This window comes from Vipera berus (assembly GCF_964194415.1).
Source record: "Vipera berus genome assembly, chromosome: Z".
Lineage (NCBI taxonomy): Eukaryota > Metazoa > Chordata > Lepidosauria > Squamata > Viperidae > Vipera > Vipera berus.
Genome location: NC_138205.1, coordinates 99,099,998 through 99,116,277, shown reverse-complemented (window position 1 = coordinate 99,116,277; position 16,280 = coordinate 99,099,998). Strand labels below are relative to the sequence as shown.

Sequence of the window (16,280 nt, the reverse complement as noted above, 5' to 3'; positions counted from 1 at the left end):
TATCGTTTCCAATCCTTTCTTTTGAGACCCATGCTAACAACATAAAATATATTAAACAAAATGATATATAATTTAGACATACAGAGTTGCTCTGCAATGAATCACTTATTTAGCTCATTACTAAATAATGTTTTTGAATTATTTACATCTTCTAACAATAATTGCTTATGTCTGGAGAATCTGCCTATATTAGTTTTGTATGTTTTATTAGATATTATATTTCATTTAAAGTTTATTTAAAATAGGAAAAAGTATAACCATTAAATTTTATCTGTAGTTATAGTATATATCAAAGACAGATAAAATCACAGATTCAGAAAAAAAATAAAAGTTAAAACACTTTTTACAAAATTGGGTGTTCAGTAATTTACATGCTGATGAAGTTGTGTTAGAAATGTAATGTAGGAGACAATATATTTGAATTTATTTTCAAAATTTAAAATGTGTCATTTTTTAAAAAAAATCTTTTATATCTTATATTTATGTATTATATTTATATTTATTATATTATATTAGGAAGTTCTACGAAGTATTTTTCCTCCCATTATCTCTCCTAATGGAAAGAGCAATAGGAACTTTTTTCTGAATTTTTCTCAGCATTCTTACTTCCTCTTGTCCATATGTTTTTTTAAAACTAAAGTATTGTTAAATTTCCCTCAAAGAATCTGAGCCATTTGTCAGTTCTCTTAAGAATGTGTATAAATCTGAATTTTTTCTATCTTGAAGTATCCTGTTCTTACCTCTTTCAATCCTGCCACAAAACAGCAGTTTTAGTGCCTGTTTGATAACTGAAGTGGTCTGTTTCTAAACTGACAATAAAATGGAAAGAACCTTCTGAATAGCCATTCCAAGTTAGAATGTGATGTTTCTGGGTCAGAGTGCTTTAATCTTGAAATGTTTTCCCCACCTCCAGTTCAAATATTGAGATGACATTGTAGCAGCTATCCATGCTGAATGAAAATGGGGAGTTTCAGATATATATTTGTGTACCCATGGATCTCTTTAGCTCATGTTTATTGTGCAATATAGAGTAACAGTTTAAATGCTACATTAGGGACCCACAGGTTCAAATTCTTATTCTGTCACTCATTTCTCTCATGACTTGTGATCAAATGGCTATTTTGGGAGCTTAATTTTAATTATAATGGGAATAGCATAAATCTGCTGTTCCACAAGACCTAATGGGTATAAACATCCTTGGGATATCTTCCCAAGGCTGGTAGCAGATGAAATACCATCTACAGATGGTTAAAGTTTTCATGATGTGTGAATTAATTACATTTGGCTTTAATTAAAAATAAATATAGAAGTACCAGGTACTGAAACTATGGCTCTATGGCTAAAATGTAAATCTGAAAAATTCAGGCAAATGTCTTTTAGCAAGATAAGTCATTTAGATTTGAATCACTGATATAAATTACAAGTAAATAGGTACAACTATTATATATGTGTGTTATACAGACAAATACCTAACTGGCTATTGATGTGCATGTGTCAAAAATAATTTGTACTGTACTTTGTATTACATGTACTTTGGAATATATTCTTTAAAGCAGTTATCTTTTTTCAGATTTCTGCATGAATACAGAAAGAAAGAAGTCACAATAAAGACATGTCTGCTTTAATAAAATGAGTTGGTGTGGTCATATTCCTGTGCATTCCAAAATATTTATTCAAATCATTTTTAAAAATATGCACAGACCTAATATTTAATTGGATTATAGATATTTTCGGGGTGGTTTTTTTTTTAAAAAAGTTGCTTTATAAAGCACAGTTTTTAAAGAGTTTGCAATCTGAGACTATATATGTTTCTCTGTGCACTTTGATGCACTTTTTGTGAGTCACATCTCTTACAAAGCATCTCTCTCAAAGGAATTGAACATGTCTATTGAAATAATTTAGTTAGGAGAGTAAAACCTTTACCTGGAAAGAAGAAAGGATTGGTTGATTCCACTAGATTTCTTAGTAAATTATACAGTACTTTTCCAGATAAGTTGTAGGCATGACTTTGCAATTTTCTTTTTTCTACTCAAAGAATGATTTTATGAAGTGATTATTGGGGACTGTTATTCCACAATATTCATTTTTTCAGTCGTTTTTTTATTTCTTCATGAAATTAAGAAGAGAGATTATTCAAAGTTGAAAGTATAATGTCAGCCTAATATTACATTTCAAATAATAAACATTAGGTATTTTATAATGTATCAAGCATCAAATCATAATTCTTAAAAAGTAACAATATAAACTCTGAATAAAATATATTTTATTCAAATGTAGCATATGCTAGTGCACAGGTCTGCAACCCGCGGCTCCGGAGCCGCATGTGGCTCTTTCAGCCGTCTCCCGCAGCTCCCAGTCCTCTGCCATGTGCAGTCCAAAAAAAAAAGTGGGACTAAAAAAGTTCAACCAATCAATTCAAATATGCAGGGTAGGTGCATAGCTTGCCTTGGCTCCACTCTTCAGTCAAGCCCTGTTCTGCGCATGCGCACATCTACGTACATGCACACACATGTTTTGCAGCTCCCAGTTTTCCCTTTTGTGAGGGAACCGGTTCCGAGTGGCTCTTTCACTGTTTCAGGTTGCTGACCCCTGTGCTAGTGCATCTTTGTATTTGAAAAGCAGATTAATGCTTTAGAATGTGGTCAATATTTTGAATATTTTCTATTAAATTTATACCTCACTTCAGGTGCTAAAATAACAATAAATAATGAAATGAAGGTAAAATTATAGCAAAGAATAACACAAAAACAGTTAGTCCTCAATTGGAATCTGCAGTTCTCCCCTTAAGCAACGCAATGGCTAAATGGGAAATCATGTGACTACAACTATGCTTTTCTTTTCCCCATTGCCCCACCTTTTGAAATGCTGACCTTGGTGTTAGGATAGCAGACTCCAAAAGGTTGCCTGTAACTAATAAGTTTCAGTTTCACACGTTTGGCTTTTGTTTGCTTCCTAATGATTTTTCTTCAGCTTCTTTCCCCCCCCCCCACTCCCTCACCCTTTTGAATACTCACCCAGGCACTGGGATAATTAGAAAGAAGGGATACAGTGTTTGTATTTACATCCTTTGGAGAGGAATGAATTGCAAGAGAATAAACAGGCACATAACAGGGAATATAAATAGAAAGAATTTTTTTTTAGCACCATCTTAAGTTCAAATGGTTGCTGAACAAAGCAGTTGGTAAGTGAAGTCTACCTCTAATACCATAATATTTTGAAAACAATTATAATCCCACAGTTTTATATTAACAGAATTATCTTAACTCATATACAAATGTTTAATTTAAAAATACTCATTCAATTGTAAGTTTTTGGAGTCTTTAATAGTAATGTTAAAATATTGTGGGATTTCATAATAGAAAGTGATAAAATCTTGGTTTATATTATGCCATATTTAACTGTGGTTGAAAAAAAGAAAGTGTAGGTAATTGATGTGGCAATACCAGGGATAGTCAAATAGAAGAGAAGTAATTGGAGAAGGTCACAAAGTATAAAAATCTGAAAATCAGATTTGAAAGACTATGGCATAAATTGGCCACTGTAATCCCAGTAGTTATTGGCAGACAGCACTTAGAAAATTTATGCATTAACAACATTTCCATCTGTCAATTACAAAAAGCCACACTGCTTGGATCCTCACATCTACTGTGCTGATAGATTATGATATTCCAAGGTTCTTGGGAAAAACTCAAATGTGTATGAAGGCCACCACTAGCTTAAGAACTAGCAACTGTGATTTCACATTTTTTCTCTATATACATATAGTTGTGTTTTGAATAGATTTTTGACCAGTTTTAGGATCCATATTCAGTTGTTCACAAGTTATCTTTTAGAAAAATTCCAATATATTTCCCCAAGAAAAAGTCTATTTAATTAGCATGAAAATGTTTTCAAGATAGTTATCATTTGCTAATACAGAAATTAACTTGGAATCAAATCCTGTATAGTTCAATTGTCATTAGGGCTATTATTTTAAAAAAATTACCGGTAAATGATCAAATAAATACAAAATTTTCTAAAACAATAACAAACATAAACTGCTTTGAAATGTTCTGTTTTGTAAACCAATAATCTAGCTTTAAAATGTAGTTTCCTTTGCTATTCAGCCTTATATTGTTGAATCAGGGCAAGTGTTCTTTGTTGATTTGTCAAATGATCCTGCTTAGTGTAGTAGTTAAGGCATCAGGCTAGAAACCAGGAGACTGCAAGTTCTAATTTCACCTTGGTACAGCTGAATGTTTGAGCCAGTCACATTCTTTCAGCCCCAGGAAGAAAACAGAGGGACCCCATTCAAAATCTTGTAAATCTTGCAAAGATAAAAAGGGGGTTAGGGTTAGGGGAGTTTTCATCAATCAATACTAATTTGAAGTGCGGGAGGGGAGGAAATTCAAGTGCAAGAAGGTAAAAAATGAGATAAAACAATGCTGCAGAAGAAGCTATAAACAATTTTAAAGAATTTATCTGTCCAGCAGATTTAACTGTCAGAAAGTACATAACTGTCAAAAGTTTTCTATTCCTTGCTACCTGAACCTTTTATTTCAAATAAGAGGATAGAAACTAATATCACCTGCATACAGGTAGTCCTCACAACAGTTTATTTAGTGACCATTCAAAATTACAACAGCACTAAAAAAAGTGACTTATCATTTTTCACACAACCATTGCAGCATCCCATGATCATGTGATCAAAATTGAGATGCTTGGTTCATATTTATGAGGGTGCAGCATCCACGGGTTATGTGACAAGTAAAATCAATGGGGAAGCCAAATTCACTTAACAACCACGTTAAAACTTAATAAGTGCAGTGATTCACTTAACTGTGGCAAGAAAGATCATAAAATGGGCAAAATTCACTTAACAAATTTTGCAACAGAAATTTTGGCTGAGTTGTGGCAGTAAATCGAGGACTAGCTGTACAAGCATGTGTTTTCCTACTGAACTATTAGCTTAGTTATCTTTCATTTTCATCCATTGAAATCACAGCCTGTAGTCTTGGTATTTTTCAGTGATTTGAATTTCAAAAAGAGGAAGTATTGTGGTGCATAGGAAATTCTAAGCAAGATAGTTTTTTTGCAGAGTCAATCCAATCAATCCAATAAAATTAAAGCTTCAAATTATTTTGGGATGACCCTTTTAGTATAACACTAAGAATCATACTATACTCATTGTAGTTATTTTTTCTTCCAAAGTATTTCAACTTTAATTTGCAAATCCCAATATGTTGTTGCTTCTTCCATTAATCTAGACCATTACCTGAAATGCAGCAATAGCCCCAAAATGAGAATTATAGAACAATCAACAGGTACCTCCTATGGAAATATCTGTTCCTGCCTTTCTTATTTTTATATATTATAAAAGAGAAATATAAATGAAAAAAAGAATAAACAAAGGTAAAACAAATAACCATAGAAACTGATACTGTATTTATGTTTTATTTATAAATTTGCTAGATTTGTATGTCACCTTTCCCCAGAAGGTAGTATTCAGAGATTCCTGTCTTCATTTTTTTCCCTATGACACCATCCCTATGAAATTAATAGGACCGAGTTAGAGTAATTGTTCACTGTCATGTAATAAGCTTACATGCCTTGAGTCCTAGGTCTTCCCAGCCCAGATTCAATATCTTAACCATATCAGCATACATAAAAAGATTGCAGGATTTTTTTAAAAAAACCTGAAGCTATAGCAAAATATATTATTCATTGTTTTTGCATTTCTTTAAAAATATCAATAAAAATATCACTTCAAACTAAAGGAATTATATTGTTTCAGGTAGCCATGTTGGTGACTGCATGTTGTTGAGTTTTCTCATATTACCCTCTTACATTTTCAGAGCTAGTGCGCTTGGAAATAGATTGCTTTGATTGTATTAATTTTATATAGAAAACACTTTATTGCTTGAGAGCACATTTATAGCTCATATGTTTTAACTGATTTGGAATATGTACTGAACAATGCTTAATGATTTGGATCATATTAACACTAGAAACCCCTAATGGATAATGATGTGCAAATAGGTTCCAGAAAGGTTAGCTAAGCCAGTCTGATCAAAAATACTTGTAACTGAAATGACAAAAGCTTTGTACAGGATAATATTCCTAAATTATCATAATAAATATCCAATGTTGTTGTATTGCCTTTAAAATAGAATAAACAATAGATTTATTGCAATGGATTATAATATTTATTCATGCTTTTTATAATACAAATATTTACTTATATAGTATTTTTTTTACAATTAATATATAACATGATTGCTCATTTATCTGAAAAAGAAAAGATCTGAATGTGACATTACATAATCTACAAACTTAGTGGTTCACTAAGCCTTTTTGTTATGTTTTAGTTGGTTTCTTTTCCTGGAGTTGTAAATGTAAAGTACCTAATTAGATGGTACCATCAGCTGGCAGTACAGAAAGAGTTGCCACTTCTGGTGTGAAAATAATTCCATCTGCTCTATGATATTAGCCAATGGAAGCAGATGGTATTGCCCTTTGCAGAAATGTGTTGCAAATTTTCACAATGGAATGCTTAAATCTACAATTTGTTTTCCATGCCTGCTCGTTTCATAGAAACAAACAAAAAATTTGCAATATTTCCATATGTGTGTAAATGATGTTATATCATTAGTACTTTAGCTTTAGGACTGTCCACCAGTAGCTATTGGCACCAGCATGTTCAGGCATTTCATCTCATATTAATTTAGCAGTTTATAATTTGACAAAATGGGTTGATTTAATTGCCCTATTGTACTGAACAATTGAAATTCCCCAAGTTCATAGTCTCTTTTTGTACTTAACTCTAATCAAATTTTCAAGAGTAAAGTCAATAACCACTTTCCCCTTTGTACTTCAAAGTTAGTTAGTTATGGATTATATTCAACTAAGAGCAATTCATAATTTCTTTTTTCAAATATTTTAAAATTTCATAAGTGAATTATATGTAAAACAACACACTATTTTGATATAGATCCAAAGAAATAAGTACTTTCTTTAAAAATAGTCTGTGTGTATACATACATTGTTATTCATCTGTAATGTTTTTTAAATTAATGTTCTTTTCTTCTTATAAGTACAGAAGGTAAATCCACTTGCTAATACATTGTAGTGCAGTAGAGAAACTATACATGCAGTTCAGTTAACTGATAGTAGCTCTATAGAACCACTTTAGTAAGCTGTGATTATCATTTTGTGATTATTGTTTTGAAGGAGGATCATTGTTGTAATATTAGTTTGAAAGCTCTGTATATTAAGCTAAATTCATCAGCTGTACTTTTTAAAAAAATATTACATTTTGATGGAAGTTGGAGTTCTTGATTGGAATGTATGTATATAGATTGCCATCAACTGGCCTTTTTCAGTAGTTGCACTTTTTTGTATAAAGCATACTTAGGCAGAAGTATGGGATCACAGGCTGTTGAAATTTCTGGGATGTAATATCTCTTGTTGGTTGGCTGCTGTACATTCTAGTAAATGCTGTGCATTCTACAGCAAACTGCAGCAGTATAGTGTTTATTTTTCAATACATGGTTTTTGTGCCCATTGTTCGGAAGAGAAGGAATATTCTGGAAAATGTTTGACATCAGTAGGAAGAATATCTGTACTACTTTGTTTTTGAAACATAAAATGTGTTTCTTGAGGATTCACCATACAGCCACTCTATATGCAAGTTGGTATCCTAGAATTGATGATGTCTAAGTAGGTTTATTATTGTCTAAATAGGTTTACTATTAGAAATCCAAATATTTTGACATAGCATATGTCCCAAACACACTTGGACTATTACAATCAAATAACCATACTCCAGAAGGGTTGTGCGCTGTGTGATTAACTCAGTTTAAAATACAGAGATAAAGAAGTTAGAGATTCTTTGGCCTACATGATTTGTAAATTATTATCCTGATTGACAACAGTCAGTGAGCCTGTAGTAAGCTTGTTATAAGTCAGTGTTTCCTATTTGCACTTTTTTCAACATGTAAGCTGCATTTGTCTTATTATTTACATTTATAGTGCTTTTAAGAAAGGACTAAATATCAGAGTGGAAAGTAACAAGGACTTTTAGTTTCAACGTTGTGTGAAGAATTGATTAATATCGCCACCTGCTGCCGGCGTCAACATCCCTCCGCCCTGTGCGTTCCCACAGAGAGGGCCTCCTCAGGGTGCCTCCGGTCAGAGAATGTCGGCTGGTGGCCCCCAGGGGGAGGGCCTTCTCTGTGGGCCCTCCGGCTTTATGGAATCAGCTGCCGGTCAAGCTCCGGATGGTACCTGACCTTCGCTCCTTCCGACGCGGTCTGAAGACCCATCTATTTGAACAAGCCGGCCTGGCCTGATGGGGATATGTTGGGGTTTTAATGGGGATTTTTATATTGTTATCGATTGTTTTAGCTGGACTACTATTTAATTCTTTTTAATTTTTTGTATCCTGTATTTTTTATATGTGCCCTGTTCACTGCCCTGAGTCCTTCGGGAGAAGGGTGGTATACAAATATAATAAAATAAATAAATAAAATAAATAAATCACCCTCATTAAAATTTTAAGTTCATTTTCTTATATAAAAGAAAAAAATATCTACTTATTTACCAAAATAATCTAAACATAGATTATTAGAATGAGATACAGAAATGATATCTCCACAGAAATGTCTTTGCTTTGATACAAGTTGCTTCTTCTATATATTTCAGAAGAACCAATTCAGCTGGCAGTGGTATTCTTCCCATGGGCTTCATTTCAGAAGACATTGGGGGGTAAAAATAAACATTTCTCATTATGAAGGGTCCTTGGTGTGTTTACTTTCTCTTGAAGATGTTTCATTACTCAAACTAAATAATATCAGCAGTGCTAGTGGGGCGTGGGGTTTGTTCTCAGTTTATGTTCGATGTTGGTGGGAGTGGTCTTGGTGTTTTTTGGTTGGACTATTTACTATTGGCAGTTTTTTTATTGGGGTATCACTTCTTGATTGTTGGTCTGATGTTAATCTTGGTATTAATCTGCTCATCTGGGTGTTGATTGCTAGTCAGGAGATGTTTTGGTTCCCCCCCATTTTGATTTATTGATTGTCTTTTTTGCACAATATGTAGATGTTGTTTACATCTATGTGTCTATTGATGGCTGATTTGTCAAGAGTGCCAAGCTTCCAACTCCACCAAGGACCCTTCATTTCAACCCTGAACTACGAGCATTCTCCTTTGTCAGTTTCTCATTATATATATGACATACATGTATCAGAGGCCAGGACACAAGTATATAAAATTATTTTTATATGACATTATACATGTCAGTGTTCTGGCATCAGTTTGCTTTAGGCATCTGTGATCTTTCCTTTTCTTTGTTCCCCATTTCTAGTTTTCAGTTAAGTCCTTTTGCTATACGGTCAACTTTTAGAGCCAAATAATCCTTTTCATAGACTTTGTATAGCTATCTGCATCTTAACTTTCCTCGCTTTTTTTCTGGTTTACTTTTCTAGATGTAACCTGAATCCTCAACAGTTTCAGTACTATTGGATGTTTTTGTTTTCATTAAACACTTTTGTTACTGTTACTGTTTTTCAAAGACTTTATTTGAATACAGAACCTACAAAAATAAGTTATACATTCAAATAAAAACTTTGGTTTGGATTTTTTCAGCTGGAAATGCATTAATTTTAAATTTTATTTACTTTTAGAGAACTAGAGGACGAAAACGAAGCTATCTTCCAGAAGAAGAAAAACCTGAGGTTGGAATCTTGTAATTTTATTCATTTTTATTGACTCGATGAAAATGTCAAGAGTAAGAAGTAATGTTGCTAATGCTAAAACCTTTCCTTGGTTTTGATTTGATGCTTCTCCTTCCAATAGGAACGGATTCCAAGAGAAAGAAGACAAAGACAATCTATTGTACAAAAGAAGCCAAAATCTGAGGACTTAAGAACGGAATGTGCTACATGTAAAGGAACTGGAGACAATGAAAATCTAGTAAGGTAGGACTAATGTTATAATCTTTTCCAAAGGAAATTAAAGTTCCACTTTCATCACTTTCTCATCAAGTTTGTAATGAATGAACTCTTAAAGTACTGAATAAGGCCAGCTGACTTAAGGGGAATGCATACCTCAGAAACAATTATTTGATCCACTTATATCCACTAATTGACTTGCCACATGTTTTCTCTGTGGATTTAAATGTAATGGATCTCTATGTTTATCTGTCAGTTTCAGATATAGAATTAATTCTCTGTCAGGGTGAATTACCGTACTATGTCTTTTAACAGAACATAAAAGATAAAAAGCCAGTCATCTGTGTGATACAGGATCTGTTTTTTTATTTTCTGTCACAAACTTATGTATGAAGTTAGTTTTCACTTGTCTAAAAGTTATACTGATGTCCACAAACAGAAATATTTTTATTCCAAGACTAGAAAACAGGAGTCTGTGAGTTCTAGTCCTATTTCTGCCATGAAAAAGTGTCTGGGTGCTTTTGAGTCAGAGACTGTTCTCAGCCCAATTGATCTCATAGGTTCATTGTTGTGGGGAAAATCGGAAGAGGAAGGAGTTAGATACTGTATGTTCAATGCTTTGAGTAATTTACAAAAAAAATAATAAAGACAGGATATATAGTAAATTAAGTAAATAAAAAATAAAACTTGTTCCTCTAATTACTTTTTCCCCAGTTTTACAGAATTGTAAAAGCCATTTGCATTCATCTATAAATAGATTTCATGATTCAGATTAAAAATATGATGATCAACTAATGATTTATAGTTGATATTTCTTAATTCCAACTTTAGTTATGTAACTTATTGTCAGTTTCAAAAATGGAATGATTCAAGACATGGCTTTAGTTGAGAACTGAAATAAATCTAACCCCTTTTTTTTACTTCATTGGATCGTGCAACGTTTTAAAAATCCTAGGGTAAGATCATTATATAAATAAGTAGTCTTAATTCCATTAGGTTTTTTTTAAAAAAATAAAACATTTAGGAATATTCTAGATACTGGTAAACAAAGGAATATGTATAAAAAAATCTAAAGCTACTAGTGTCTAACAAATAAGTGTGAAAAAGAGAATAAAGAACAAATTAATTCCAATGAGCTACATAAAGCCCAATGGCATTGCAGGATTGTTTATGATAATTCAGCATTTCAAATAATTCAGAATGACATTTTACCTCACATTTGCCTCAATATAATGAATGTTTAATTTCGAAGTTGGAACCATGCTCATATTGAATATTGATGGTTCAGGGGACAAACTAGGAAGAATGAAACATTGTATTTCAGAGGCAAAATTTCTCATATAACTGAATATTTGTGGACAACAAAATATATTCTGAATTTCATTTTCTTAAGGCCTTTAGAAAGTAACACAAGGTCCAGCTATTTTTTTTTTATTTTTTTAATGCCTTGCACATCACATAACATGTTAATAGTAGGAGCTGCTACTATATGACTGTCCTTTTGCCCCTTCTTTGAAAGTATGATTTCCTGTGTATATCTATCTGCTCTATTGTGGGATAATTTACTGTAATTGCCTTGATAATAGCAGTGTGGTTCTAGAAAACTCCATTTTTGTTTTGTGTACTGTCTCCAAGAGTCTTAGCATGGTTTACAAGAAAATAGCATTTTTACAAACCTTTAAGGTGGTAATAACTGCAAATTGTGTTTAGTGTGTTACTGCTTTTGTATACACTTTTTAGATGTTAAAGCTTCAATGTTCATGCTGGTATAACTGCATTCCAGTGTTTTATGTTGCATCTTGTTTTATATTGATAATTTTGGTACAACATATAAATCTAGCTTATCTTTTTGGCTTTTTATTTGAGATAAGACCTTTATTCCAGGTTATTTAAAATGTATACATGATTTTATTTTATCTGTGAACAACTTCATGCACAGATTTTAATTTCCAGTGGCCTTTAAACATCATTGCTAGTTAAAGCAAACACATTTATCTATTGTATGGCATTATAGGAATATTTTTGGCAGATGATTCCAAGTATTATTTCTTTTGTCCAGTAGTCAAGACTGTTTTCAATTCTTTTATCAATAGGATACTGTTTCTGTTAAAGAAATGCTGCTGGTTTTTTTAAAGGATCATAGAACATCTTCAGCTCCATCTTTGAAAAGTGACTAGAAATATTATAGAATGAAGTAATCTTCTGCGTCAGGGAAAGGCTTTAGTTAAGATAGTGTATATGATCAGTTGCAGGGCTTTTCACTACCCTAGTTGATTTGAAAAATTAACAGTGCTGTTAAAATTGCTGGTAGTGTTTATTTCCAAAAATTTGGATATGACTTTTATAATCTGAATGCTGATACCTTTTTTTTTAAAAAAAGTATTGTGTGATAACAGTTGTAAATTCAGTGCAAACTCTTATATTATGCTTTCTGTTCTGTAATTTATTTATTTTTCAATTAGGATTGTTAGTCCCTTGGCAGCTGCCTGAAAAGAAAGTAACCTTTTTATGCATGAATTCACAAAATTCTATTTAGCAAGATTTATTAAGAAGAAAGAGTAATAGTACAAACAATTCTAGCAAGTGAACTAATTTTCATATTGAGACTTTATATTTCTATTTCTTTTCCTAAACATTTTAGGATGTACCAGAAGGGGGCTGATTCCCTTAATTGATGATGGATAAATTTCCATTTGTTTATTTCCATAATGTTATTTCAGTTTTTTATAACTTTGAAAACCGACCTTTCACCAACTATATAGTTGGTCAATATATTTACTAGAAATATTGTTTATATGGGAAGATACCCAGCAATATATGCCTAATGTATAAGGAAGTGTGAGAAGTGGAATATGTCTTCCTCATTCATCAGGAATTGCTCTGCTTTTGGAAATAAACCTATAGAAATATGTACATATCATACTGGAATCTGCCAAGTATGGAAACTACTTTTTTCTAAAATTTCTCATTTTCAAAAATGAATTGCTGCCAAGTAGAAAAGCAAGAATAGACAGGTTATTGTTTGAGAAACATATCTAGAGAGCCACTGCATCAACTTAAATAGTTAACTGATTCTTAGATCCTCATCATAGAATTTTATGAATTTTTTATTTATTTATTAAAAACATGAAAATGTACAGAACAATATCAGAATGTTAGAGATATTCTAAATGAATAGTTTTGTTCAAGATAACTGTTCTGTAAAATACAGATCATTTATTTCCATCTGTAGAATTTGTATCTAAAAAACTTTATTTTGAGTTTGTGACCTCCACATTTCAGAAATTAAATGATGCAGAATATAATTTCTTTTTGCAAATAAAAATTGCTGTAAACTAAGAACAAAATTATAATATTGGCATACTTCAACTTGAAAAATTATTTTAGAATTTTTTTATTCCTCATGTGAGGAAGAGAGAATGACATTTGAAGCATATCAAAAGGTGGAATAAACTATATTTTTATTCATTGTAGGTGTCCATTTATTTATTATGTGTTTGTTTATTTAGTAAATTTATAGGCCATCCATCTCATATGCATGAAGTCAATAAGTTAACGTGGAAATTTTTTAATCTATTGGTTATATTGATAGATGTTTGAGTATTCATAGAATCTGGAAATTTTATCCATTTATATAGTACTCTTTTATAATTATAATTATAAATTATAATTATAATTATAAATAAGTCATCATGTAAGAGTGAATTATTTTGCTTATCATCATAAATGCAATACATTAAAAGCACATACAGTTTAAATACTCATAATATGAAATAAATAATAAATTGTAAGAGTTCAAAATTGATAGGATAGGTAATATGAAGAGGTAGATTTAACTGTATTCTTAGTAATGGTGTGGTCAATCTTAGATTGTATGATTTAAAAGAGAGGGGAAATACGGTGTTTTATGCAATGTTCAATTTAAATATAAATTAAACAAAATGAATTCTTAGTGCAAGTCATATAAGAATTGAATTTTAAAAATGAAATTTCCAAATACTAGGATGCTGAGTTTGTCGATCAGAAGGTCGGCAGTTTGGCGGGTCGAATCCCGAGTGCCGCGTAACAGAGTGAGCGCCTGTTACTAGTCCCAGCTTCTGCCAACCTAGCAGTTCGAAAGCAAGTAAAAATGCAAGTAGAAAAATAGGGACCACTACAGTGGGAAGGTAACAGCGTTCCGTACGCCTTTGGCATCTAGTCATGCCGGCCACATGACCACGGAGACGTCCTCAGACAAGTGCTGGCTCTTCGGCTTTGAAACGGAGATGAGCACCAGTCCCTAGAGTTGGAAAGGACTAGCACACATGTGCGAGGGAACCTTTACCTTTACTTTACCTTTATAATTGTAATACTCTACTACGGTATAATGGTGGTTCACAATTATGAATATTTTAACTAAAACAAAATTAATATCATTCTTGTGAAGCATTTATTTTTGATTCCTTGTCCCAAATTTATAAAAATTTCTTCTTCCAGAGCTGGAAAGCATTGTAGGCAACTTCTTTAATTTCCACTGAAAGTTGTGTCTGCAATAAAGCTGCTAAAGGAATATATAATAGAAGCAATGAATTGACGTTGCAAGACTGTGTAGTAAGTGACTTTTACCACTGCACATAAACAGAGCAGTTATTCTAAATCATAGCATCAGTTTCACTCAGATAACCACTAAAATCACTACACTGTGGTCTGCTGGAAATGCCATCATCCTTCATCTGCCACATTAAGCCTGCAGAGAGCAAGTTGAGTCTATATTGTAGTGGAAAGGAATGAGCCCTGAACCAAGTGAAAAGATGTTCTGGAAGAGCAGTAACATTTTCTATGATGTGTGCTTTTTCCATTACATTTTTGACAGAAAATGATGCCAAATGATTTAATGGTGACATTTTGTTTGCTGACTTTCCTTATTTCTTATTTAAAAAAGAAACATAACTTGGCCTAGAGAGGGAATGACTGGCTAGGCATTTTGAATCTGCCTACAGAATTCATAATTTCTGTAATCATTGAATTATTATCCAGCAGTCCTTTAGGGGTTTTTTTTAATTCTCTTACCATATTTTTAAAAGGCATCATCTTTTACCTGTTAATCAGTCATTTTACTAAATTAAGTTAAACACACATCTTTTTATACTTAAAGCCTACAGCATAATTTGATAAATAAGCACTTTTTTAAAAAAATAGCACAGACACATTGTATGCCAGACTTGTATTATCCAGTTGTAGTGTATACAGTGGCTTTCATTTTCTGATATACATTACTCTGTAATAATGATGTAACTTCACTTTGTGATGCTAGCATGGCTAATTATAGCAACACACATATTATCCTAATCATTAACTCTCTGCAGAAAAGTATCTAAATATTTATGCATGAGAAAGTGAGCAACCCCCCCCCATGTTTTGTAAAATATAGACGTATGCATATTTCCAAAATCTTGTAAATATATAAGAAAGAAGCAAATGCATAAACATAGCATTATTAAATGATAGAAGAATATATCTTTTTAAAACTGTAAGTATCATCTCATACTACTATAAATACAGATTTTTTTTGAGAGCTAATAGCACATTCCTATTTTAGTTTACACAATAGGGGCTGTATTTGAGAAGCTGTGGGTGCTTGATGATTGATATTCACCTTCTAAAAAATGTCAGAGAGAAATTGGGAAGAGTATTATTGTACCTTGTTTTATTCATGACCTTATATATGATTTGTCATACTTTGGGGTTCTAATGAGCATCCATCTGTAATTATGCAAACCTATTATTATTTTTTTAGAATCCTATTGTATCTTTGTGACCAGTTAAATAAATACAACCATTAGCAGCAGTAAACCAGTTTTTGCCTCTGAAGATATATCAATCTGAATGACCCATTTGATTGAAAATCTTTCCCCACTATAGCTATATTTTTTCTTTTGAAAAAAAAAGACTTGGTAGCAAAATGATTTCTGTCACAGCCATTTTTTAACATACTGTAGAGTAAGTCTTCCAAAAGTGCTTGACTGCAGTACAGTAAGTCTTTGTTCACCCTTTTTTAAGGACGTAAGACATAGTTTGCAATAGTGATGAATATCTGTATCTCGGGTGTAGGATGATGATGAAGATCTGTTCTCAGAGCTTGTTGGTTGGTTTCTGAAGATGCTGAAGATATTACCTAAGCCTGGTAACAAAATGTTCAGGAACCAGCCCAAAGCTTGGAGAACAAACCCTCACCCGCAAAAGACATTATCTTTATCCTGTGGTGTGTTTGAACTCTGCCAAGTGGATAATAAAATAAGTCTGTAGTAAGGATTGAGATTGAGTGTTTTCTTTAATACTATATTTTCTGGTAGAGTTTTGAAATATTGAGCA

At 32.2% G+C, this 16,280-nt stretch overlaps 1 protein-coding gene across 8 annotated transcripts in view; it reads left to right on the top strand.

Moving 5' to 3' along the window:
• Positions 1 to 16,280, top strand: part of PHF14 (PHD finger protein 14) — a 162,452-nt gene that overhangs the window by 68,809 nt on the left and 77,363 nt on the right. For all 8 annotated transcript variants that reach the window (XR_014028513.1, XR_014028514.1, XR_014028515.1 and 5 more), the window contains exons 15-16: positions 9,663 to 9,713; positions 9,835 to 9,956. Coding sequence is in view for 4 of the 8 variants with exons in the window: in XM_081344066.1 (XP_081200192.1) it covers positions 9,663 to 9,713; positions 9,835 to 9,956 (173 nt within the window). In the remaining 4 variants the exon portion in view is untranslated. The remainder of the gene's footprint in view (positions 1 to 9,662; positions 9,714 to 9,834; positions 9,957 to 16,280) is intronic.